Below are 27,007 nucleotides of genomic sequence, written 5' to 3'. Positions count from 1 at the left end.
CATGACCAAAATAGTTATTGATTCTGCCATTGTGTTTCATGGATGGTATTATTAAACTATTCCCCATTTTGCTGGGGACCCATTGGAACCCACTCAAGGACCCCTGGAGTGAAAATTACATATGGAGGGAATTTATTTAAATTTCCTGCATATTATCTGGACAGTTTTGTCAAACTACAAAAAAAACATTTGAATTTATTTTGAAAGCCATAATCGGAAGTCTTACTTTTATCTCCTTGCTGACTTGACGGTAATGATGCTGTGGTCTGCTTCTCCCGGACCGGCCAGGAAGGCATCCATCTGGTGTGTGTATCTCCTTGGGAAGTGCCATCCACGGATTGTGTTGCATTCTGTTCCTGTCAGAAAGTAACCAGAGAGCCGAGTGGAGCAGCAGGCCCATAGAGGAGGTATGTGGTCCACATCATCAGCATTATTCTGATTATAGTTGGCTGCAGCGGCTCTGCGGGAAAATGCTGTGCTGGAGCCTGGAGACTTTGTTTCCATGCCCCCTGGCTACACGTCTGAGTGTCTGCCCTGCCTGCTGTTCCTGCCACCCTCCCAGGATCTATACACACCCTGAAGTAGCCCCCAGCCAAACCACTTAACCTGGCCGGGCTGTGTGATTACAGCGTGAGGCCACTTTAGATAGCAAGCTGGTGTTTATTGTGGAGGAGGGAGAGGAGGGACTAGAGCGGACTGAGAGTTGGGAAGGCTGTTTCTAGGTCGGTAAGGAACGCTGTGCAGCCGATCATGCCGGATGGAGACCGGTTTCTTTGTGTCAAGTCGCACAAGTAGAAGTGTCATCATTTCACTGCGATCACACTGTCGCTGTAAAATTACATTATTTGGCTTGATAATTATTCTGTTTGATACTTACTGACATATACTTGGGATTGCATTTGATGTGTAGCATATTTAAAACACTTTAATGGACAAATCAAATATAGAATTAAAAATACATTTGACCAATAGTCCCAGGGCCCATAGTCTTATAATATTACTATTATTATTATTATTCAGATTACATGTAATCTGATTCATGTTAAAGAATCCAGACCAGTGGAAAATTAAAACACGCGTAGTTCATACTGTAATTGCATATATTGAATCTATGTATGTCTTATTTCATATTTGCTCTTAAGAAAACACTTTCTTAAACTGATTTATTGTGCACGTTTTAATACAGGTAACATAAGCTCACCTGTTTATTATTGACTGGCGTCAACTTCGATAGTGGTTACTGAGAAAGGCCTTATAATATAATGACAACTTTATTATAGCCTGTAGCTGCTCTCTGGCTTTGGGAACATGGGCCATGTTGTACAGTTTCTCGCCTTCTAACTTGTGGCCTGTTAGTATTAATGCATGGACATTTAACAATGAAGCAACCTCCACATTATCAACCATCAGATCTGGATGTGTGAAGGAGTCTATGCCATGCAGTAGTTGCCGCACCCTCAGACGTACGCATCCTGCACGCACACATACACGCAAGCACGCAGAATGGGCACACTCATACACAATACATCACATCATTAATACAGTGGTGTACAAGGGAAGGGAGGAGGCAGATCTGGGAGATTGTTGTTGTTGTTATTGATGAATACATGAAAATAAAAACAATTTACGATTTAAACTGATTTAAAGATAATAATGTGTACATTATTTTGCCTGTCATTTTTGTGTTATTGAGACTGAAATAGTGGACAACAGAGTGGAGAACAGAGTAGAACAACCTTTGTTGTTGAATTGTAGAAATACTGAGGTCCTGAGACCCCTCCCTCACCCCCAAAATCACCCCATGCAGGTCAGCTAATGTAATTTATAAAATCCTGGATACTGAATCCAGTCGTCCATTTTTGTGGTTCATCCAATTTAAATATACTGAATCTGTAAACCCTGTGATCAGGCTCTAACATATCCACTATGTGCACATTTTTAATTGTCGAGTGTAAACTCTTTTTAAGTTCCTAAAATTCTCAAATTCCCAGAAAAAAATACAGACGACAAGACCTCAATGACCTCAGCGGTAGCTCCAGTCGAGGTTGAGACCCCCTTATCACAGGATGCACGTCTAGTTGTGAGCACTTCCAACACCAACAGTGATTCCACCTTATCAGACTGGTTCATTCAGATCATTGTAGATGCTGAAGGGGTAAAACTATTAAGTATTTTAGCAAAAAAAGCAAAAAGTAGAGAAAAGTTCCATAAAATTAATATCAACATAATTTTTTTAACAGACAGTATAGAGGAAACAGGGTAGAAAGACATGCAACCGACTTCTCCGCCTGGAACTGAACCAGGGACATTGCATTTACATGGTATTTCTTTCAACTGTTTGGGCACCAAATCACCCCAGACATTTTTTTTATATAATAACCTACATCTGGTGACCCCCTTAGACTTATCTTGCAACCCTTTGTAGGGTTCCAACCCACTGGGGAGCACTGTAGTAGAGAAGTAGAGATATTTGGCATTCATGTTGTGAAAGAGAATCCACCTCTACTTACTTAATTCATATTTTCATCTACTATTCTTTCTATATAGCTTTATAGTGAGTGAACATCCTTGTAAGTAGCTTTATACTCCTTTAGTCCTTTCAAAATAATGTATCTGCCTCATTGAGATCCTCAACTGGATTAATCTTTTCTTTTTACCGCTACATCACTGTCCACTGGGGTGTCACAGGCGGTGACTGACACAGCCTACTCAGTCTTGTAGCTGATGTCAGTCACAGCCTGACATACTGGTCACAGGGCAGCAACACTGATTCTTGTCTCTGCTAGACTTCCTACATTGTCTCAGAATGAGGTATCTCAGGTTTCTTATAGAAAAAGTTCCAGTAGCTGTAACTTTTCTTGAGCTTTTTGTAGTTTAGTGGTTTTACATTTAGTGTGTTTACCACAGTTTTAGCAGCAGTTCACAAGACCTGACAAAAGTAAATATATTTTTCTTTCTCTTCCTTACAGAGCTATAGCCATGTCTTCCAGCTCAGCGATGGTGCGGATCCTGATAAAGGGGGGTAAGGTGGTGAATGACGACTGCACCCAAGAGGCCGACGTCTACATCGAGAATGGCATCATCCAGCAGGTGGGGAAGGAGCTGATGATACCAGGTGGAGCCAAAGTGATCGATGCCACGGGAAAACTAGTCCTCCCTGGGGGTATCGACACCAGCGTCCACCTGGAGGAGAACTTCATGAATGCAACCACGGCAGATGACTTCTACAGCGGCACCAAGGTAACAAACGTCTTGCTGAAAATGGAAAGAAAGAAGGGTTTAGTTTGGAATTAGGGCAACTGGTATTGTCCTTATTGTAAAAAAGAGCCAAACTAAAACTTTAAAAAAGTTTTTCAGTCAGAGTATAACGCTTATGATCACACAAATGTGTTGTTTTTCAGATAGACATCAACGAAAGCTTTCTACTAATGCTAAATTTAGCCAAGATGTCAGTGAGGCTTCTTTAGTTTGACTTCGATGAGATGGGACAGCTTTCTTAATATTTTGGCATCAAATATGTTGATTATTTTAGACACAGCTACTCTAGCTGTCAAAGTCAAAGTAAAATGACATATTTAGGACATAATGTAAACACTAAAACTGTAACAGTAAAATAATATTGTATATAAGACATTAAAATAGAATAATAGAATGCAAACATGTTTAAAAAGTTCTTTAAACTAGACAGATAATGGTAACAGGTTGAACGCTAAGAAGGCTGCATTGCTTGGAATTATGATCAGTTATTTAGCAGTAACATACTTTGGATGTTCCTACAGCCCAGGCATCAATCTTAGAGGTAGAGCCCCAACAATTAGTTGATTAATTAATTAGTAAATGGACAGAAAATTAATCAGACATTACTGGAAAACTGTTCTATAACTGTGGACTGAATATCTTATCTATCTGGACTGTTGGTTGGACAGATCAAGACCTTTGAAGACGTTTTGGATCTGTAGGTTGTTGAAATGCTACTAAAGAGAGACAGATTTCACTAATTATCCTTCAAAATTACAAGTGGTAATCATGAATCAGATAGACAGCGGACAGAACTTGTATAATCACTTAAAAAATGCACATAAAATAGCGTAGAGGCATTTAAATATAAGATCAAACTGCAAGCTAAAACAAAAAGTTCAAACCAGACGCAATTTGTGATGGGAATCTTTCACATGTATTTTTATTTCTGGAAGTATCACAAGATTGCGGAGTCTGTGTTTCATCAACATCACACAAAGATGATTTGGCACTTTGTTGCTGGCGAGGCTGCCAGAAAGTGTGAAATGGAGTGATCATGGCTGCAGATAAGACTGGGATACCCTGCGCTGCTTCAGGGTACCATGATGACTCAACACTCTGAGCACTTTCTGCTGATGGAGGCTGAGAGATGACGGGCGCTGGGTTCCAGCTATTTAAGTCTCTGGACAGACAGACCGTAGCCAGTAGACACTGGTGACAGACACTATGCTCCACTGTTCTCTATCCTCACCCCTCATTCCTTCCTCCGTCTCTCTCCTTGCCCCTCCCTGCCTGCTCCACTGCCGCTGTGCTCCAAAATAAGTCCAGAGACAAATGCAGATCAGTAACTGTTTCCATGGATACCAGGGGGCTGCTGCAAAGACTGCTGCAAAGCCTTTTCACTCACGCCATTGTGCTTGAAGACAATGGTTTTCAGACCCACGCCCCCCTCGTCCTCCCTCCCACTACACATTACCACACTACCCGACTCTCTAGGCTCAGCTGACAGATGCTCAGTGAAGCATGCACTTATACACAAAACACACTCTGTCTTCACTTGATGGGTTGTTTGGGTTTAAAACTTATCTGGAGGATAAAAAGTATGAAGTGCACATTCTGTAATGAAATGATTTTTATTGCTTTAAAGGCTTTTTGATTAAATTGTTAGGGGCAGTCCATCCTGTGCTTTAACTACTGAAGGATTTATATTTCCCTTAGCAGTCATCTGCAAATAACTATAAAGATAAGCCTTAATGGCAATTGAAGCTTTTACTTTTATGCTTAGCAGGAGCTGTGTTGATTAGTAGATTACAGTCCTTTCTGTATTTATGGGCTTCATAAATCAATATCTTCTCTACTTAAGTCACTTAATGCCTCAGCTTAATGTTAATTTCAGTTAATTTGACTTCTGCTTTTCAGTCCACCTCAGTTAATTTTAGTCTTTAATGGCAATTGAAAAAAGTAATTATCGCCACAAATGACTGACACTCAAGAAATTGATGATTTTGCATTTTTAATTGCACTGCACAACACATTTTAAGTAACTTGAGAGCTATTGTATGCATGTCTTCTAGGCTGCTCTAGCGGGTGGTACAACAATGGTGATTGGACACATTCTGCCAGAGAAGAATGAGTCTTTGCTGGAAGCCTACGAGAAGTGCCGCAGCTCGGCGGACCCCAAAGCCTGCTGTGACTACGCTCTGCATGTGGGAGTTACTTGGTGGGGACCCAAGGTACTCCAATACTCTGCTTCCATCTCCATATGATCATATTGTTCCCAGAATCATGTATTATTTTGTAAGGGGAAAAAATCAAACTGTTGGCTATGAGTAGCCTGTAATATTCAGATTGTTTCTTACTTCTGCTGTACCTGTTATTGACTTCCTACAATTCCCAGAATGCTTTCTTTCAGCTCATTAAATGTGTAGGTGGAAACATGAAGATGCCTAAAAAAAGAGTCTGTTTCTTATGCTAGGACAAAGCGGAAGTTGTGTCATACTTAAAACATGAAATATTGTGAGTGAGTGGATTACTAATAAACAATATCAGTGACCACCTACCAATTTTTACAGTTTATGACAGCAACTACACTCTAAACAGACATGGTAATAAACCAATTTCCAAAAGGGTCAGGACAGAAGAAACCATGGAGGCATTAAAAGTTGATCTGCTAGCACAAGACTGGGAGTTTATTGGTAATGAAAAAGATGTTGGCAAAGCATATGAAGAATTCCTAAGAATATTTAAATTATCATATGATAAAAATTGCCCAATTAAAATATATAGCAAAAACAAAAACAAAATGATAGACCTTGGATTTCCAAGGGATTACAAAACGTCTGTAAAAAGAAAAATACACTTTATAGAGCATTTATAAAACACAGAACTATAGAGACCGAAAATAAATATAAGAAATATAAGAATAAGTTAACTAATATTATGAGAACTTGTAAGAAAGAATACTACACAAAACTATTAGATAATAATAAAAACAATATTAAAGGTATGTGGAACATTTTATTATTAAAAATAATACTAGACAGGCTACTTATCCCCATTATTTCATTGATAATGATAAAAATATTAATAACATGGAGGATGTGGTTAATGACTTCAATACATTTTTTGCAAACATGGGACCAAACTTAGCTGAACAAATCCCAGTTCCACAAACATTAGAAAGTAGATATAATAATCTAATAGAAAGAAATCCCAGTTCAATATTTCTGACAGCAGTAGATGAAAAAGAAATAATAGATATTGTTAAAGAATGCAAAAACAAACCATCTACTGATCACAATGGAATAGATATAAAAATTATACAAAAAGTAATAGAGGGGATCGCCAAATCACTAACGAACATCTGCAATTTATAATTTCGAATTGGTCAATTTCCAACAAAAATGAAAATAGCAAAAGTCATTCCTCTATACAAAACTGGAAGCTGGAAGCCTCACATAAAACACATCAAAACAAACTGTCCAGAAGTATTGCAGTCCTAGCAAGAGCTAAGCACATTCTGGATCTTAAATCACTTCACATCTTGTACTGCTCACTATTGTTATCTTATTTGAGTTACTGTGTAGAGGTTTGGGGAAGCACTTATCAATATTCACTACAGCCACTAGTCATAATGCAAAAAAGAGCCATGAGAATCATTCACAACGTTGGATTTCGGGATCATACAAATTCATTATTTCTACAGTCTAAATTGCTAAAATACCATGATGTAATTGAATGTCAAACTGCAGTATTCATGTTCAAAGCACGAAATAGCCTATTGCCTGGGAATATACAAAAAATGCTCTCTGAGAGGGAGGGAGGGTACGATTTAAGGGGAAGGGGAAATTTTAAGACTAATAGATTTAGAACAACAAGGAAAAGATTAGTTTATATATTTGCGTTAAATTGTGGAACCAACTAAATGACAACCTAAAGTAATGCCCAAACATATTCCTTTTCAAAAAAATTTACAAAGAAATTATTTTCAGGAGGTATCGAGAAGCACTGTAGTAAAAGTAGGAGTGCTCCTTTGTTTGTTTTTGTTTTTTTGTTGTATTTTTTGCTGTACATAATGCAAGTACATAATTGAGGTTAGATAAATAAATACTTATCAGTGGTCACTATAATATTGTGTATATAAAAAATATGTGTGTATGTGTATACATATATGTATATATGTATATGTGTATGTGTGTATATATATGTATGCATGTGTGTATATATATATGTATATGTATATGTATATGTGTGTGTATATATGTATGTATGTGTATATATATATATATATATATATATATATATATATATATATATGTATATGTATATGTGTGTATATATATGTATGTATATATATATATATGGATGTATATAACAACATTATAATAATAAATACAAATATTGTAAATTGAAGGAATGTAAGAATTAAAGGGGTAGGAGTACAGTTTTACTTCTTCCTACTCCTTTTTGCACATGTGATAGTATGTTAACACAGGAAAGAAGGCTTAAAAGGCTTTGTTTGCTGCTCATCTGTTGTTTTTTTTCTCCTATGTTTTTAAACATTGTTTTATTTTATTTTTTTATATACTTTCTCTTGCATGTTCGAAATAAAGATTTCAATTAAAAAAAATTCAAATTCACTTTCTCTTCCTGCAGGTGCAAGCTGAGATGGAGAAGCTGGTGAGAGAGAAAGGAGTGAATTCCTTTCAGATGTTCATGGCCTACAAGGACATGTTTATGCTGAGGGACAGCGAGCTCTTCCAGGCTCTGCAGCACTGTAAGGACATTGGAGCTATAGCAAGAGTCCATGCTGAAAATGGCGAGCTGGTGGCAGAGGTGAGGGAGAATAATTTCAACATCTTGTCATTCTGTCTGTCTAATATATCTATGGTCTTACACACAAATTAAATGATCATACATGCTTGTGTGATTTTATGGATTTATGTATATGTTTTTCCAAGAGCACTTTGTGCTCATTTGTTGTATAAATAATTCCTGGCATTCTCTTGCCTCTTCCCAGGGTGCAAAGGAAGCACTGGACCTGGGCATCAGTGGCCCAGAGGGGATTGAAATCAGCAGGCCTGAAGAGGTGTGATTAGCTGGGTTATCCTGATTTCTCCCTGAGAACTCTGTCTCTCAAGCTAAAATACAGTTACTTTTATTATATCTAGCCAAGAGTGTTAATATTATTTAAGTATTTTAGTATCTCATTTTGATTCCTCACAGTCGTATGTTTCTTTACAGTTGGAAGCCGAGGCTACCCACAGGGCAATTACCATCGGTAACAGGGTGAGTGAGCAAACATAAAGCAATATATTATGGTGAAAAGATCAGTTTTTCCTGTGTTACATTCTGTACTTTGTGTGTGTGTTTTCTGTTAGGCCTACTGCCCGATCTATCTTGTCAACGTGTCCAGTATGGCTGCAGGAGATGTAGTCGCTACAGCCAAGATGCAGGGTAAGGCCTATTTTCTGTTACAATCACCATTATCACATTTAGGAATGTTTCAAATGTTTCAAAACAATTAAATATATTAATTTACAAAAAACAATGTCTAGTTTTAGAAAATATTTGCTTTTTTTTTAAATTAGAGGGAATTTCGTTGTTTGTTGAAATATTAATTTTCTTAATTATACATGGGTATCGTGTCAATTAACAAAAATGCAAATTATATGAGGCAACACTGGGAAAAAGAGATAAGACTAGACATGCATGGGAAACTCAGTGTACAGTAGCTCCATCTGATTTGGTTCTTTATAACCCTGAAATCAAAATAAACTGGGACCCTTCAGTCTTGCTGTTGGGAGTGTGAATGAGCACTGGCCCAAATATTCAGGCTTTCTGGCAGAAAGTGGGACACTAAATGTGAAGTATACTGAATTTTATTATCAATATTTAATGTCTCTCTCTGTATTTTAGAGATATGTTTAAATCTTTGTGTAAAAGTGTGTTCCACCTCCTTGTAAGACATTTTTACCAAATGCTGGCTTTAGAGAAACACCCCTAGTACTGTATGAACCTTTTCATAGACAATATCAACTGTCTACCCTCCGTGGGAAAAAATGACTTTCACCAATTAATCACAGAAACACAAGGATTAGAAATACTGGATGAAATTAAATGTTTTTTGGACGAGTCATGGTTTGCTTACTACGCTCTTTTCACTATCATTGATACATCCATACTCTGACCACAGGTAAGGTGGTCCACGGTGAAACAACCACAGCCCACGCTGTGCTGAACGGCATGCAGTACTATCATCAGGACTGGGCCCATGCTGCTGCCCATGTTACCGTGCCTCCTCTCCGCCTAGACCCCAATACTCCCAATTTCCTAATGAGCCTGCTGGGAAAGTGAGTAAACCCCTCACAAAATCTTACAATAAATGTAATATGATGTTAGTGTTTCTGGTTTCTTCCACTGCTGCAGTAATAAATGTGACTAAATGTGACTTTCTGTCTCACTCTGTTTGGCCGCAGTGACACTCTGAATGTTGTGGCGTCCGACCACCGTCCATTCACCATCAAACAGAGAGCCATGGGCAAGGATGATTTCACAAAGATCCCCCATGGGCTTCCTGGCATTCAGGATCGCATGAGCGTCATCTGGGAGAAAGGAGTGGTATGTGTAGCTCTTTTGTTCCTGTCTGGCTGCCAAATAACTTCCACAAATAGGACATCTGTTTTGGTTTTGTGGTTACTGAAAAACTTTTAAACAAAAAAAAACAAACACAGAAAGTAGAGACACAAAAAACATCTGCTCCTGCTTTTGGTGCATCAGTTGATTCAGTCAGATGTTCTGCATGATTTAAAGTTCATCCTTAAGATTACAAACATATTTTAAATTGTGTCTTTGTTATGATTCACAGATTGGAGGTAAAATGGATGAGAATCGCTTTGTAGCAGTCACAAGCTCAAACGCGGCCAAGATCTATAACCTCTACCCCAGGAAAGGGAGGATCATCCCAGGAGCAGATGCTGATGTGGTGGTCTGGGACCCCGAGGGATCTAAGTATGAAATTCGATCCGTCCATTCATCGACCAGCTCGTCTCGCTGCAGCTTTTATCTGGAGTCTCTGAAGCTGATTAGGTTTTTAGGATTTAACTGGGTCATCTTTGACTTTTCATCTCTGTTCGCAGGACCATTTCTGTGGATAACCAGGTCCAGGGAGGAGACGTTAACCTGTATGAAGGTCTCCGTTGCCACGGTGTACCCCTGGTCACCATTAGCCGTGGTCGTCTGGTCTACGAAAATGGAATATTCACATGTGCTGAGGGCTCTGGAAAGTTTTGTCCCCTGAGAACATTCCCAGATTACCTCTACAAGAAAATGGTTCAGAGGGAAAAGGTATCAGACAGAACTGTTTGTTAAACCCAGAGTGCATCAATCTGAAAACTGACTTGAAATGCACACCAAGTACTGACATAGACAGGCTTACTATTAGAGAAACATAGCCTTTGATCGTGTGATAATAAAAGCCACTTATTAATTTATTAATTTCACATAAACAGTTGGATATACAGCATGTTGCCTGCTTATAGTATTAGGGAGTCTACTATAGGAAAGAAACAATTCCCTTTATACACTCTAAACCTTTCTACTACTACTGCTGCTCCAACTGCTCAGTCTCCCTCTATGACCACGACTATTACCACTGCTACTACAATGGCTACTGCCACTACTGCTTGACCACAGTTACACTAATACTGATATTACTGCTACTACAACAGTAACTACTACTGCTGCTGTTGCATAACCAGCACTGGTAGTACTAACACTGCTGCTACTAGATATGAATACTGTGACTGATAAGTTTTTATGTACTTGTGGCTTTAGTTAATAAGTTCTGAACCTAGTACTTTTGCCCTCTCTTAAGTGGACTTTTAATTAAACTACAGAGCCTTATTTTATTCTTATATATAAAAATCAGAATACACATGATACACAACTTGTGTTTTTTTTCTTTCCTTTCCTTATTTTGTTTCCTTGTTCTGTTTTATTATTTCCTTCTTTCTTTCGCTCCAGTTTTGTTTCCTTGTTTCCTTCTATTTCCTATTTCTTTTAATTTTTTTCCTTCTTTCATTTAGGTTTTATTTCCTTGTTTTGTTTCCTTCTCCCATTTCATTTGTTTCCCTAACTCTAACCCTTCCTATCCAATAAAGGCCAAAGTTCTCAACACAATTAATCTTCATTTTGCTTGAGTAATATTTAATGAAGTACTAGTACTTACCCCAGCTTTTACTAATTCTATCACTATTGCTACTAAGTAAGTTTCAAACTGGTTTAATGCTCTTGTATTTGATTGTATTGATTTGTATGTGTAATATACTGTGTATGTGTATGTGTTGACATGTTGACCCACTAGTGCCAGGCTGTGAAAGCTGTTGAACGGGAGCCCTACACAGGCGAAGTTGTTGCGCTGGTCAACTCAGGAAAGAGGGATTTTGGGGCTTCAGATCTGGACACTCCGACGCGCCCCTCCACCCGGCACGGGGGCCAGAGGGACCTCCACGAGTCCAGCTTCAGTCTGTCTGGTAAGAATCAACAGATTCATTAAGATATTAACAAAACTTTTTTCATATAATGAAGTACTCAGGTATTTTTTCACACACTGGTAACTGAGTTCTTTTGGTGAAACATGGATTTTGTATTGGACCTGTTTTTTGTCATGGCCTTTCCGACCTTTAAAACTTACAGTAATTGGCCTGATGAGGGCGCCATATTTAAAGAAAGTTCGAGGGACAGTGCTTCTTGTTGACCCCATATAGTCTACGTTTTGGTCCAGTAGATGCCTGCATCAGTTGTAGAAGATGAAATGTTTAGGATTAAACTTGTTTACACAATATTTTAAGCTTTTCATAAGACAGATTTGCAAATTGCTAACACTTTTCAAATTAATGTTACAAATTGCTTTGCCAAACCAAGGTATAGAAGGCTTACACCACTCTCTTTTTCAGTTATAATCTTCACATTTATACATGTTCAGATCTAGGAGTTGCCTCGTACAATTTTTAAGTATTTCTTTTGCATTTTAATGTCTTAATTAGAGAGATTTGACATCTGGGAGTTGATAGAAAATAAAAATAACATGCAACAAAGATATTTGGACAGATTTCAACCATGGATGTTGTGTTACTGAGATTTTTGGGATCAAATGGAAAATAGCTTGGTGCCTGTGGATTCATTTTGTAAGTAGACATAGTTTTCTCTGTTGGCAACAGATTCTTTGCCATAAATATATACTTCACAATACTTGCAAGAAACCATAAATGTTTTCAGAAGCATTTTAAATGGAAGGAGAAGAATTGCTTTGATCTTTTGTGTACTGTATAAATCCACCTGGAACTTAACATAAGCTGTTCAGACATCCTGTAACAATACCACAAGAAAAAATGATTGAGCTGTACATACTGCTAGGAAATATGAGGTTCCTTGTATTTCACTGCTGAACCTGTGCACATGTTCTCGTTCTCTGCTGCTCCCAGGTGCCCAGATCGATGACAACATTCCAAAGAGATCCTCAGCGAGGATCCTTGCTCCTCCTGGAGGGAGATCCAGCGGCATCTGGTAACTAGTCAGACGGCCACTATATGAAGCGGAAGAATGATACCCGAGGGAAACATAGCAAGATGACCAAGCAAGATGACTTGTTTTTCTCCCTGGGTCTTAGAATATGTGTGGGGTAATGGAGTGATGTTTTTATTTTGAACTCAGCACAGGTACATAGGACTGTAAAATGTTAAACTGTAAAACATTGCCGTAATAATATTGGAATATGGATCAAAGAAAACTATTAAGTGGTAATAGCTACCAAATTTCAGTCAAATGTTAACCAAATACAATAAAAACAAGAGTTTCCAATAATTTGCTTTGGCTGGATCAGATAGGGGAAATATCTTACTAATAGTTTTAGTAATATGAAGGTAAGTTATGGTTTTTATGATGCGATTGTGTTACCTCACTGTAAAATACAATTTTGCACTTGTATCATGTACTATTTAGATGCCTTTTTACGTTGATTTAATGTCACAAATATCACAAATGTCTTTTTACTGCGAGCCATGTTGAATGAAATGTAATCAATTAAATTATTACAAAGGTGTTGGCATAACATTAATATGTCATTTAGGAAAAATGTAGTTGCAATTGACCAACTGATGAAAAATATAATGCAAGCTAACCTTTTAAATGTGTTTGTTTATTTATTTTTTTATATTGCGTTATTTGTGCTATTTTCCACTGATGCTACTGTTTTAGAATTATTTCCAATAAGAATGAGGTCTTTGTTCAGTAGTTCATCATTATCAGGTTAGCATTTCGGATCATGTTTACAGCCTTATAACAGAATAGATTTCTGTTCCACCCCCACCAAATGTGAATGAACCTATGCTGTGTGTACTGTGCATGGTAGCATAGTTAGAACTACTGTAATAAGCACTAATATTACTCATGTTACACAGCATTCTTTGTGAACGTATCCATTTACCACAGAGAGCAAAAATTCTCACCCAAACTGCCTTTTTCTCACCTGAGAACATTGACACCCACAAAAGCATCGTCCTATACTGCCAGTACAGATCATGACATGTTGATCGCTGTCATTTCTTTTAGAGTGGGCACTTTTTACTGCATCGATGCAGGGTTTAAAATGTTCCTCTGACTGACACTTCCAATGAAACACATCACTGTGAAGCACGTAGAGAAGGTGAAGTGATCCTCTTTTAGCATTCACAGAGTTGAAGTTCAACAGCAGACTTGTTAGTCAATTAATGCAATTTTTGGAGGGGATCAAACGCCTTCATACTGTATGTCACTGAAAGCTAGCATCATAACTGGAAGGCATGATTGTTTAGCAACTACAGATAAAGCACTGATACTACTGCTGTATTTTGTTTATTTTGTTTCTTCTTGGGAATAATTGTCTTAGTAATTGATTTTGTTGTATTTTTGTCAACGCTGCAGTGTAAGCAGGGATGCACACAAGATTTTGATCCTTTAGACCCACTTATGTTCAGGAGATCATCGTGGTAAAGTAAAAGTCGTACATCATTGTTTGTTTTTTTGGATTTCACTCTTGAGCTTTAGAAGCTCCATCTTGTTGTATCTTCCCTCTCCCAAATGTACACTGGTGCTGAACAATGTGTCGTCACATTGAATTCCTTTTATCTCTTGTTTTGTCTTGCAGCTCTTTATCACATGATTTGAGTGCAAATAAACCACAATGAAATCTCCAGATGAAGCCTGTGTCTGATTGTTGTCCCGTGCTGGAAAAGAACTAAGTGCATTTACCTAAGTACTGCAATTGTACTGAAATGTTGTACTTTTTACTCAATTGTACTTATTTGACAGCTATAGTTAGTTACTTTTAACCTCGTGGTTTCCAACCTTTGTGGCTAACAAAAAAGCACCAAAGTGTCAGTCCTTTGACGCATTTTAGATGATAAGTTGTTAGATGTGTCACTAATAACTGATTTTCCTTTTCTGATTTCCTCAGGTGTAAACATTTTATGTCAATAACTGTTTAAGGGCCACATGTAAATCTCCTTGATATTTCACCATTAAGGCAAATCTCTACAAATGCATAGAAACTGCATAACTATATAATACAATAATATACATTTCCTTGCAGAATGAACAATTTTACTTTCAATACTACATGTATATTTTGCTAATTATACTTCTGTACTTTCACTATTAAAGGTTTTTGTTTGCAGGACTTTTAATGCAACAGAATCTTTTTACATTGTTGTTAAAGCTCAAATGATGAATTGATTAGTCAATCAGCAGAAATATTTTGATAATCGATTATTAGTTTAAGTAATTGTTCAAGCAAAAACTCCCCCCATTCTCTTCTCTGTTTTATATCAACGTAAACCAAATTTCTTTGGGTTCTGGACTTTAATCAGAAATTGTGATGGACGAATGGATGGATTTTCACTATTTTGTGACATTTTAGACTAAACAATTAACTCGAAAATAATAACAACTTGAAAATAATCACCAGATGAATCAATAATGAAAATAATAGTGTTAATAATACTGTTGTTTTAGCACTTTTACCTCAATATATAATTTATAATTCTTCTCCCGTGACATTTCTTATCCAGCAGCAGATAAAACAATAATATTAGTAATATTTGTGTAGCCTGACCCCATCAAAATCTGTAACTAGCAGGCCTAAAATCCACCCAGACACATCATGTGTCTCTTAGCTGGAACAGGCTAAAGTCCTATTTATAATGAACCTTTAACAGCATGGAGTCTGGCGCATGCGCAGTTGGCACTGGTTTGTTGCAGCCCCAGACAGGGCGGCCCGTTACCAAGCACTGCACCGCGTAGGGTCTCACAGCGGCGACAGAGACGGGCACTGACACAAGGAATCCTGCCAACGTAATAACAACACAGACACTCCTGAATACAGTGAGTATAAACGCGCGAACAACCCACTATGTCTTGTGTGTTTCTCCTTTTGTGCGTGCAAACGTGTTTGCGGGGGAGCTGGGTTTTATTCCCATGCAGTGAGGATATTTCGCCGTGCACTGACAGCCCTGAGGTGTTGTGGGAGGCCTGCAGAGGGGGCCGCTAGCAGAGCAGGGCCAGCGTTGCGGGTTTTTTAACCAAAAGGCATCCAGCAAACGGGCACATTTATTGTTCTCAGCTCGGGCTTGAAATGTCAGCCCGCCCCCCGCCCATTTGTTCTTGCTAGACTTCGGGGTTTTGCTGCAGTCATGACCGGAGCTTTCTCACAGGCCCGGCACATTTTAGGAGAATAGATTGACTTCCCTTTCGTGCGCCGTTCTCGATACAATAACCCATATTTATTAGAAGATACACCCACTGCAGTGTCTATGGCCGCTAATGTAGTAGAGCCTGCATGGGTTACGGTTTTATTGTTGGCTATATGGTTGTAAATTATAATCATGTAATTGTAGGCTAGCCAGTCCCCATTGGAGACTGCTGGTGAATGCACGCTGCTGAATGTGCATTCACTTCAGTATTATTAGTGTTGCCACCAGAAATCACTGCTTACACTGCAGGTTGGCCTAATAAGCGTGATTCAGTTGTTATTAGTGAGACATTTGGTGACATACAGTCATTTCTCTCGTGCTGTCTCCTGCAGACAATGACGTGTGTCATTTCACAGTTTATGTCTCGTTTCTGTTAATGTGTATTTTTACTGCAGGGGATGTCAAGGTGTCACAGACCTATTCTGACATGACACCACTGGAAGGGTTTTTTTGCAGGCACGCAAAGTGAGCACAGAGGAGGCTGGGGCTGCCAGATGTGTAAAACTGCTCACAAACATCAGGATATTTCTGTTTAATCTAGGGAGGATTATGCTCACAACACATCTGTAGATTAAAGCTGAAAGTAAAGATGCTTCTCAGCCACTGTGTTCACAGTAAAAAATCAAGTGTTGTAAAGGACCACAACTGCAACCGTTTCTGACCCAGCCCAAGATCTCTAATCTGAGACAACAAGGAAATCCACTCCTCAAAACCTCAGGGCATAAGGGAAAAAATGGTAGAACCCTCAAGAAAGTAAATGTAAAGAGAGACCCTCCCCTCGGATACCTGGCGTTGCAGTAAAATTTGCATTTATATGGACAGATATTTGCAGCAGTTTATAAGGATTATATTAGGGTGTAATACTACAGTAGTACATCCTACATCAGAGCTCCAGAACAATTACATCAAGAAATGGGTTAATTGAAATTAATCCAAAAAGTAGTACCATAAGTCTGGAGCTAAAACAATTTGTAAGTCAGTAACAAAAATGAATCAGTGACTAATATGATAATCAATTCACTGTTTAAGTTATTTGTTGAAGTAAAAATACCAAACATTCCCTTGTCCCCAGCTCCTCTGTGTGAGGATCTGCTGTTTTTCGGTGTTTTGCTTGAAGACAAATAACATGTCTGTGTTTCGGCCTGACATCTACTTGCGCTTTAGGAAGAGGCATTATTCAGTATTTTGTAACATTATTAGCAGAGAGTGGGATATCTTGAAAGATAGAGGAGGCCCCACATGATTAAATGATAGAGAACTGTGTATATCACACATACTGTGGCCAATCAAAGACAGATAAAGTTTTTGGCCCATGACTTAATTAATTAACTTCCATTCACCTAAGAGACGACAAAAACTTCCACCTGAATGACTACTTCTCTCTTCTTACGTTGCTTATTTTCCTGTAGGGGATGGCAGTGAACGTGTACGCCACGTCTGTGTCCATTGACAACCTCAGCCGACATGACATGCTGGCATGGGTCAACGATTCCTTGCATCTCACCTACACTAAGATTGAACAGCTCTGTTCAGGTAAGGCTAACATTTCAATTCATTGCTGTTCAACAAATAAATCAGAAAAAGACAGCAAAAAAACATATGATTGTGTGCGTCTTTGTGTCTCTTCCAGGAGCGGCATACTGCCAGTTCATGGACATGTTGTTTCCAGGTTGTATCCTTCTGAAGAAGGTCAAATTTCAAGCCAAGCTGGAGCATGAATCTATACACAACTTCAAAGTTCTGCAGGCAGCCTTTAAAAGGATGAGCGTTGACAAAGTCAGAATACTTTTATCATATTATCATGTATTCCACTTTATTTAAAAATATATTGTTATTATTTATTGTTTAATTTTTCGTACTTTTGTAACTCTTCATGCTATATCAGATGGAGCTATTCAAGCACTTCCTGTTTCCATCCTCCAGATTATTCCCGTTGAAAAGCTTGTAAAAGGGAAGTTCCAGGACAACTTTGAATTCGTGCAGTGGTTCAAGAAGTTCTTCGATGCCAACTATGACGGGAAGGAGTATGATCCTTTACTAGCCAGACAGGGGCAGGACGTGGCCCCCGCCCCCAACCCAGGTGATCACTTTATCCACAAACCAAAGAGAAACCCAGGTAAACCAAACAGTTTTGCCTTTGCTGCACGGTCTTCCTGAGCTTTGGATGGCTCAAACGCACTCCCCGCAAGCAAGTGGTGTGAGCAGCACGATTCACAGAATGACTGCTGTCTTCTTAGCTCCATCTCACTGCCCAGCATTCACAAGCAAATATGACACTGTGTAGGTATGACTGAGTCAATGGTGGGATTGTAGGAGTCACTACAGTGACTAGTGCGATGCAGCATTGGTGGGGCTGAACATCCGGAACATACAAGTCCCAATTATAATTTGCTTTCCAAATTCAAATTGATCATGATCAGCGATGCCAGAAGACCTACAGAAATATCAAATGCAACTATTTTCTCCGGTGCCCTGCATCAAGCAGCTTATGCAACACTTTTTGCAGCTCCACCTCTCTCTGAAAGCTGGACTGATGAGGAAGAACGTTTGCCTCATTTTACTAACAAGAGTAACGCCAGCCTGAGCAGCCTTGCTATGTCTCTGTGAAAGCTTCCTGCTTGAAAAACATGGCGAACAATCAAACTTGACTTGTAGTGTGTCATAAGCCCGCTTTGTGACTGTGTCACTGGTAAGCAGCGTGGTCGTAAATGGACAGAAAGACTGTATTTATTTTCAAAACTGTCATAATGTGTGTTGGCATGTTTTGACTTTAAGTTTTTTTAAAACACCTCTGCTGAGCACTTATAGAGGTTTGGCAGGACACAGGGTTTTTTCTCAAAGATTTTGACTCAAATAATTGTGACATTCAGACATTTTAAAATAATTGGTTTGGTTCAAAAGTTTTTATTAGGAATTGGGCTTTTTAAAATCTGGAAATCCATCTTTTTTGTTGTAAAACTATTTGAGATCCTTTCACAAAAATGACATATCGAAAGGCACCACATTATGCTATAAGCTGATAACATCAGCTCTCTATAATGTGCTATATCCATCGCCACAGTTGCTACAAAGCCAATATAAATGCACTATATCCATTTAAAACATCAAATGATAATCATCTCTGATCATCTCTGACCACTCCAGGACCACAGAGGACATCTCCAACAGTTCCCAAAAACATGCCAACACCACAGCGGGTCCAACACAACACTCCGGCTATGAGGAAGAATCCATCTTTGTCTAGAAATGGGGGCAGTGATGCTGAGATCCTGGAGCTAAATCAACAGGTAGAGTTTTATGGAGATGAGGGAGAATCATACTGTCAAACCATGTCGTCTATCTTACTCCTTTTCATTCTCATGTCACTGGATTCTCTATAGATTCACTCCTTCTGAAAGCACATGATTTATTGCATTAATTGGTCTTTTTCACAGACATTTTGACACTTAGGAACATGGAATATGAAATAGGAGAACCACATATGTAAACAATGAAATTAATTAGCATCAGTTTTAGGGTCATGGTATTGCGCATGCGGAGTCACTGTCACACTGTCGTGGTTAACTGGAAGTGATTGTTAATGTCATCAACACATGTGCTTTCCTTCAAACAAGTCAGGATTTCTGCTGTGAAAAAAGGCACTCAAACTTATTTTCCTTAGACAATATTTATTAGAATTGTGCCACATAAGCAGTTTGTGAGCTTTATTTATTTCTTTTGATTTGCTGCCCTCGTGTGATACTTTTTGCCAAATTTCCCCCCCTTTTTAATTACTATGAATGCTTTTTATGAGGCAAATGCAAAAGCATTAAACCTACATTCAAACTACTGTTAAGATTAAAAATAAAATATAGAAAAAAGGATTTGGTTTGCCCTCCAAACGTTATTTGCTCTCCTTCAAAGGGGGGAAAAGCCAAAGGCCTAACTTTTATCAGCGTTAATAAAAAAAAGTATTTTTTGGGCTCAGTATGACATCACTACCAAAATCACTTGTGGTTCCCTTTTACTGGCTACATGGTTCAGATAACTTTTTGGCGACTACCAGTGTAAACATAATTTTTTCTTTCCTTTCTAAGCTGATGGAGTTGAAGTTGACTGTCGACGGACTAGAGAAGGAGAGAGACTTCTACTTCAGCAAACTACGGGACATTGAGCTGATCTGCCAGGAACATGAGAGTGAAAACAACCCCGTCCTCAGCAGGATAATCAACATTCTCTACGCAACAGAGGTGTCTAGCCATTATACACAACAAATGCAGGCTGCGCTGCACCATTTCTACCAGCAAGTTCTTTACTCTGAGTGAATTACTATAGAGAGTCGAAGCTCACAATGAGGTTGAATGAACCTCATTCAAAATCCCATTGAAATTTGTAACAATGCAGATTACTAAAAATCCAGTTTTGGAACATAACCACACTCAACAGTATGTTGTGTGGCTGGCTCCATATGTTTAGAGAAGGATGGTAATTTAAAATAGAACAATTGTTGTTTATTCAATATTTCTGTTTTTTTGACACCTTTAACAAAGACCATTTCCCATAAGTCAAGACTGACGCAGGTTAAATGTCACAGCTCCACAGAGGCAAGTCAAAGGGCCGTAGCAAGTTCAGACATTTTCAGACATTAATTAATCAATATAAAGATGGCACCCCATTCAATCATCTGTTTTGGAGCCCAAAGAACATGTGCACTAGAGTCCCCTTTCAGCCAAGCTGGTGAGATTATGTGCGTCCGAGACTTCTACAGGCTGAGCCGCTGACTTCCTGTTGGCACACGAGTGTGAAAATAACTTTATCATATGGTTCTTCTAGACTTTCCAAGTGTTACAGGACAAAATCGAACAAATTCTAATAAGAAAAAATAGTAATTTCAGGGGGTTTGTGATGCTAAAAAAAATAATTTTACAACTACTCCAGTGTCCTTTTCCAGTGATTGTGTGTGTTGATAATGCTTTTTGGGACAGTGTGCGTCATGTGATGAACTGGGAAATTGTGATACCCTGTTAACATAACGAAAGATGTGTGTTGGTGTGTATCATAGTTACGGAGGAAACCAAGTTATGATGAAGGACGTACCTCTTTGGTGAGCTGGTACATTTTTATGTAAACACTTACTTTTAAACGTGAATAATATCTTCTTTTTTTTCTTCTGGTTTCCAGGAAGGCTTTGCGCCTCCAGAGGATGATGACCTCGATGAACAAGCTCACCTGGACCAAGATGAATACTGAACCCTTTGTGTCCCCCCACCCTCAACATCTTCATCTTCCCTTTTATTTTCTTTATGCCCTCATTTGTTTTCTTCTCTCTCTGCACGCTCTATAAATACTCACCATTATCCCTGCTCTCTATCTTTTTTCCCCTTTCTTTCTCATATGTATATCTGTTTATAACCTTCCCCCATCAGCCCTCTGGCCGTCTACATACTACTGTGTAAACAACTACTCTGCATCATCATTCGCTGCTCCTCCCTGCCTCCACTTACACAGCAACTATAACAGTAATGTAAAACATATCCCAGTTATTTCAGCATGAGTAACGCAGAAAATCGAGCCGAGCCTGACATGGAGGTTGTTACGGCAAACAGTGAATTTTGAGTCTGTAAATATTACCGACATTGTGATTTTTGAGAGAAAAATGTCTTATGGCTTATGGCTCATTATGGAGTTATTTATTGGCCTTTGGTGTGCTGTGGTACAGAACAGCACTGCTCCAACAAGCCATCAGAACACTCCCAGAGCTACTAAAAGTATAACAAAAGTGACTTTTTAATAACAATTTCTTATTTATTTAACTTATATTTCATTTAGATTAACTTTATGTAGCAAAATTGATGCAAACCCTACTGTACATGAATTGAAATAAAGAAAGAAGTGTTATTTCAGTTATGGTTTGTGCTTGAGTCAGCATCAAGCTTTTAGTTTCTGTCATGGTGGGTTCATGGCATGTAGAAATGCTGAGGGAAATTCTATGGTGTAATGACTCAAGTCATATGATCAATGCTCTGCGATTATTCATTATTGATCAGCAACATATCTGAGCATGAGAATGTTACACATTGACTGTGAATGACTGATATTTTGTAAATGTGTTTTGTGTGGAGATTTTGTCTGATGTCGCACGATCCTGGTTTATTGCTTTGTATCTTTTAGGCCGACAGGCAGAAGCCTATAAGTGTAACATTTAGAGGCAGAAAGCCACCTGCAGACTGACAACATGGTTATAGATTGTAGCAGCTCTAATGTTTTACTCTAAAATATAAGGGAGCCTGACACTGAATTAATACTGAATTAAGACACATTTTCTCATGACAACTTTAATCATGTTTTTCCTGCTAATCATACTGTGTTTACACTTTTCATTTGCTGTTAAGGGTTGCCCGGACGTATGAGTTGTAGTTTGGAAGAAAGTCAGTATAAAGAGATCTGTGACCAGTCAACTGGTCATCATTAGCATCCAGTTAAACCAATAAGTCTCCTTGTCCTTCCCTCCCAGCTATTTTTACTTTGCAAACTGCCTGTCCTCTGCTCTAGAACTTGCATTCACTGACCATGTAAACATCTACAGAACACTCATCTTTTGAGTTTTGAATAAATAAACAGTTGTGAAAAAAATGGTTGTAGTTTATTTTGCGTGAGAATGGATGGGAAATAATTGCAAGCATGAACCCTACAAAGTATAGGGTTAGGGTTTAACTTTACAGATTAGCCTATATGTGGTCCACACTAAAGCCTATGACAAATTAGTATCTTCGGTAAGAGAGGAAAAAAAATTTAGATGATTATGAGCCATCATAATCATCTCATGGTGTACAGGTGATAGTTTCATATGGCATGTTAACACCGCTAAGTGGTGGGTTAGGGTCGCATCTAAAGTTAATTCCAATACAGTCAAATATTGAACCAAGATTTTTGATGAAATCGGCTTCTTCCAGGCGAGACTGTTGTTTAACCTAAACCGTAACATTTATGTCCAGCGGAACACACATTTGCTAACGGGGGATTAGCTCAAATGGTAGAGCGCTCGCTTAGCATGCGAGAGGTAGCGGGATCGATGCCCGCATCCTCCAGTGCAACTTTTTGGGGTTCCAACTTACTGTTTGATGTAAAACCTAAAGAATTAAGGTATTTAAAACAGCCATTACCTTTAAATGAAAAGCCAGCTTGCCATTTGCCTACTCGACCGTCGCCGTGAATATGTAGAAAGGGTAAATTAACTTTAACTTCATCTTTCTGTGTAAACGGACTGTTTAACTGTGAAGTCTTTTTTACAAGGCTGCCAGTCAATGGTCCAATTGAGCTTTGCCGTCCATGAAAATGCAGAATTGAAGATTTTGCAAGCTAAATGTGTACGAAGGTAAGTTAGCATTTATTCAGAAGAGCTGGTTGTAATGGCATATGACCATGAGAAATTAAACAGTAACGTTAATATGTTAGGTCCATTGAGGACCAGCAGATGGCAGCCCATCATCATATATGTGCTGTTTTAGACATGACTAGTTGGGTGCTGCTATGAAGTGAAGTTACACTGTTCCAGAGACTGCGAGGAAGCGCCATTCATATGTGAAATAATACAAAGCTCATAAAGAGTTTTATATTAACGATGATTTATGATTCTGATCTCAAAGTACTATTTCAAGTGTTTCATAGGGGGATTAGCTCAAATGGTAGAGCGCTCGCTTAGCATGCGAGAGGTAGCGGGATCGATGCCCGCATCCTCCAAACTCACACTTTACGTGGTCCACACAAGTATATCATGTCAAGGAGTGGTAATTATCTGAACTTTTTTCGTCTCCAAAAGTCTCCATTTCAAGAGATTAAACAAAACCTTCAACAAGCTCTACATCATGTTATTAATAATCTGGCATAGTAGTAGCATGCAGCGGGTCATAGAGTTGGACGTACATTAACATGATGAGCTGATAAGCAGTTTTCAGTAGAGGGCTATAGCTAGTTTTCGCGACCAATTCAATATCATGGAAGGTTGTAGTTTGTTTGCTAAAATGCCAGAGATATCAAGACCGATCTTCCTCCCAACCTAATTTGTTTTCAACAGAATTCTATGTCAGCAAAATGAGTGTCAAACTACCAAACCATACAGCACAAAATAAATATATTTCCTACATTTCCCAAACATTTAAGTATCATTGGTTTGTGAAAGAAGACAGAGAATTTTCAATAAATAACTTTGGAAGGACACTTCATTTGTTTAAACCCCTTAAACATGACAGTTGCTTGTCTGTGTGTACAGTTAACAGTGTGAACAGATGACCAGACACATGATGTTAAGATTAGAAACGTCTGGAGTTGTCACTTTATTCACAAATTCAAAAGTCAGACAAATACTGCACACTGTTGACAAACTGTTGAGTTCACAATAAATCAGCACAAAGGTGACAGTCTTATCTTGCAACACCAGCAACCACAACAACCACAAGAACAATAATTAAATTTGCACCACTACATTAAAGTAATGGATTTCCATTACTTTAATGTAGTGGTGCAAATGTAACGAGTACATGTCAATATGAGAATAAGCTTGCCTTTTTGCATACTGTAGCCATACTAATGTTTATAAGTTGTCTTTTGTCAAATGGCAAAAAACTCTTTCAAGAACACAAGGGCAACTTACAAGTGACATTGTTTCTTTGTGTGCAAAATTGTACAATTCAGCAGACATCTCAAGCCCCCAACATTTTCTTCACCATGTAACCAGGCATGTTGTATAGGAAAAGACCCAAGATGGCCAGCAGCAGGAGAACAGAGACAATCTTGATTGTCAGCCACCTGTACTGGTCGCACACCAGGTGTTTCGCAGCTTTGAAAGGGATGAGGAACCAGAGGAGGGCAATATCTGGACGGCTGGTGGAGTAGAGACAAACAGTGTGTTAGACATTTGACAATCTTAATATAAAAATTTGCTTTGGACCTTTTCAGTGATTTACCTTAGACTTCTAAAGGAAAGACTGCCATCACTTTTAAGAGCACCACAAGAAAGGGATTGGTTGGGTGTTTTTAGATCAAAATAATTACAATCGTTTGAAAGTGATGTAACTAAGAGGCTGTTTGAGTTGTAGTTATTTTGCATGGGAAGTTGACTCAAGTCCACTTGATTCTATGAGCTGAAATCCATTTGAAAGGCCGAGTCATGCGGTTAAGCCTTACAATTACTGGTGATAAAATAAAAAAGGCATGGGCTGTCCTTTCAGTTTCGTAATACATACTCATTTGTAACACAAAAACATGGAGATATTTTTATATAAATATACACAGACGACAGGACTACCAGAAAATGGGACTGTCCAGAGGTCAATTTATGCACACATTTGAAATATCATACATAGAGACATAAACAGGACATGACAAAACATTGTTAAAGCAAGAAAATCCGAACTCCAACTCAAGCAGACTATGTTAAAATACTCACCTTGTTTTTATATCAGATGGACTTTTAATATCTCAAAATGATGGAAATTAAATGAATTTAATGTGAATAAAGAAAAACACATTTAAAGAAACAAAAAAAATGCATAAATATCACACCAATAGTATCATGTTGAGATTTGTACACATTAGACACATTAATAACCAATGATGGATACACTCAAGATGTATTATTAGTACTGCTATTGATGTAGTTTTCGTATAATAATGCTTTAAATTGCAAAATACAAACTGTTCACAAAAGAATTCTAATTATACACACAATTCGAAAAAGTTAACATCTGCTGGTTTTAACTCAGACTCCCAACATTTTCTTCACCATGTAACCAGGCATGTTGTATAGGAAAAGACCCAAGATGGCCAGCAGCAGGAGAACAGTGACAATCTTGATGGTCAACCACCTGTACTGGTCGCACACCAGGTGTTTCGCAGCTTTGAAAGGGATGAGGAACCAGAGGAGGGCAATGTCTGGTCGGCTGGTGGAGCAGAGAAACGTAAAAACAATTACTGAATACTAAAGACAATCAATATTTAAAATAGTGTACACAGAAGGACATTCCTACAAAGCACTCATATAATACCTGCTTACCTCCACACCAGGGACGATATTCCTTTTGGTGTGAAAGTTGGATGAAGAGAATGTGTGATCGACAGAGGTTATGTGCTTAAACCCATATTATTAAAGATTGTATGCATCCCTTGTGGTGGTGCCAGAAATGAAAAGGTAGCTGTTGAAAAAGGTATGGGTCGCTGTAGTTAATCATTCCTCATGTCCATACTGGTTATAAAGTGTTCAGCTGATACTAATATGCGGCCGTAGTTAAGCAAGTGGGTATCTTTCAGAGTTCCAGTCTTTTTAGTACAAATTTCCCTCTAATTGTTATTTTCTCTCCACTGCAGCTTAGCAAGAAAGCAGTTTGGCAGAATCCACAGAATTAATTTCAACAACACATTTGATTTGGTTACTCAGACTGCTGTTGCCTCATATTAACTTTGGCTAAAGTTTGAGAAGTAGTTTTGCGTGGGCCAAGGACAGATTTTGTCCCACGTCTCTTTCAGTCGCATAAAGAAGGCATCATTTCACAGCCACAATATGGAGAGGAGGAATCATTACAGTGAACAATAATTCTTTCAAAGTACATATGGACATGTGAGTATCATTCTCATTTCCACACATAGCTTGGAGGTAAAGAAATGCTTTGTTTTTTTGCAATTTGTTGTTGTTTTTTTAATTCATAAATCCTGTTAAATTTTGAATGCTGCTGACCCAAGAAATTCAAATGAACATTCGTGTAAACCAACATAAATCAGTGCCAAAGTCTATGGTGCCAAGCTAACCATAATCTTGACAGACATCGCCCAGAAGAACTCAACTCAAAAGTATGAAATCCAAATAATAAATTTAATTTCATTTACAGTAAGCACTGAGTGAATTACTACAGGGATGGTTAAATCAGTCAGTTTCAAGGAGATTTGGGTCCAAGCTTCTGCTACAGCTGCTTTCGGTCGTTGCTTGTAAAGTAATGTTGTTGCTATCATTA

General features: G+C 38.3%; 2 protein-coding genes and 2 non-coding genes across 7 annotated transcripts; all 4 read left to right on the top strand.

Annotated features, from left to right (window-relative positions):
* The first annotated feature begins 254 nt into the window (after positions 1 to 254).
* On the top strand, positions 255 to 14,468 carry dpysl5a (dihydropyrimidinase like 5a). 2 transcript variants are annotated; one of them, XM_038729131.1, is made up of 13 exons: positions 255 to 407; positions 2,970 to 3,240; positions 5,313 to 5,471; positions 7,894 to 8,073; positions 8,258 to 8,326; positions 8,482 to 8,526; positions 8,619 to 8,694; positions 9,434 to 9,590; positions 9,717 to 9,858; positions 10,106 to 10,248; positions 10,377 to 10,584; positions 11,603 to 11,771; positions 12,723 to 14,468. In XM_038729131.1, the coding sequence occupies exons 2-13, from the start codon at positions 2,980 to 2,982 to the stop codon at positions 12,806 to 12,808; spliced, it is 1,695 nt and encodes a 564-aa protein (XP_038585059.1). In that variant the 5' UTR covers positions 255 to 407; positions 2,970 to 2,979; the 3' UTR covers positions 12,809 to 14,468. The 2 variants fall into 2 exon arrangements, with proteins under 2 accessions (XP_038585059.1, XP_038585058.1); XM_038729130.1 differs by lacking the exon at positions 255 to 407 and adding an exon at positions 2,724 to 2,811.
* A 1,055-nt stretch (positions 14,469 to 15,523) lies between these two features.
* mapre3a (microtubule-associated protein, RP/EB family, member 3a) lies at positions 15,524 to 22,638 on the top strand. Of its 3 annotated transcripts, none has more exons than XM_038729141.1 (7): positions 15,524 to 15,657; positions 17,435 to 17,558; positions 17,656 to 17,801; positions 17,949 to 18,105; positions 19,170 to 19,312; positions 20,102 to 20,254; positions 21,186 to 21,254. In XM_038729141.1, exons 2-7 carry the CDS (start codon positions 17,438 to 17,440, stop codon positions 21,252 to 21,254), a joined length of 789 nt encoding a protein of 262 aa, XP_038585069.1. In that variant the 5' UTR covers positions 15,524 to 15,657; positions 17,435 to 17,437. The 3 variants fall into 3 exon arrangements, with proteins under 3 accessions (XP_038585069.1, XP_038585068.1, XP_038585067.1); XM_038729140.1 differs by having other exon boundaries at positions 17,949 to 18,141; XM_038729139.1 differs by lacking the exon at positions 15,524 to 15,657 and having other exon boundaries at positions 17,438 to 17,558; positions 17,949 to 18,141; positions 21,186 to 22,638.
* Positions 22,639 to 23,019: 381 nt separating this feature from the next.
* trnaa-agc lies at positions 23,020 to 23,092 on the top strand. The gene has a single exon. It is a non-coding gene; the product is annotated as a tRNA-Ala (tRNA).
* Positions 23,093 to 23,671: 579 nt separating this feature from the next.
* trnaa-agc lies at positions 23,672 to 23,744 on the top strand. Its single transcript has one exon. It is a non-coding gene; the product is annotated as a tRNA-Ala (tRNA).
* The last annotated feature ends 3,263 nt before the right edge of the window (positions 23,745 to 27,007 follow it).

This window comes from Micropterus salmoides, unplaced genomic scaffold (genome assembly GCF_014851395.1).
Source record: "Micropterus salmoides isolate LMB-PRFRI ecotype aquatic unplaced genomic scaffold, ASM1485139v1 Ms_hic_scaffold_19, whole genome shotgun sequence".
In the NCBI taxonomy this organism is placed as follows: Eukaryota; Metazoa; Chordata; class Actinopteri; order Centrarchiformes; family Centrarchidae; genus Micropterus; species Micropterus salmoides.
This window is presented reverse-complemented; position numbering and strand designations above follow the sequence as displayed.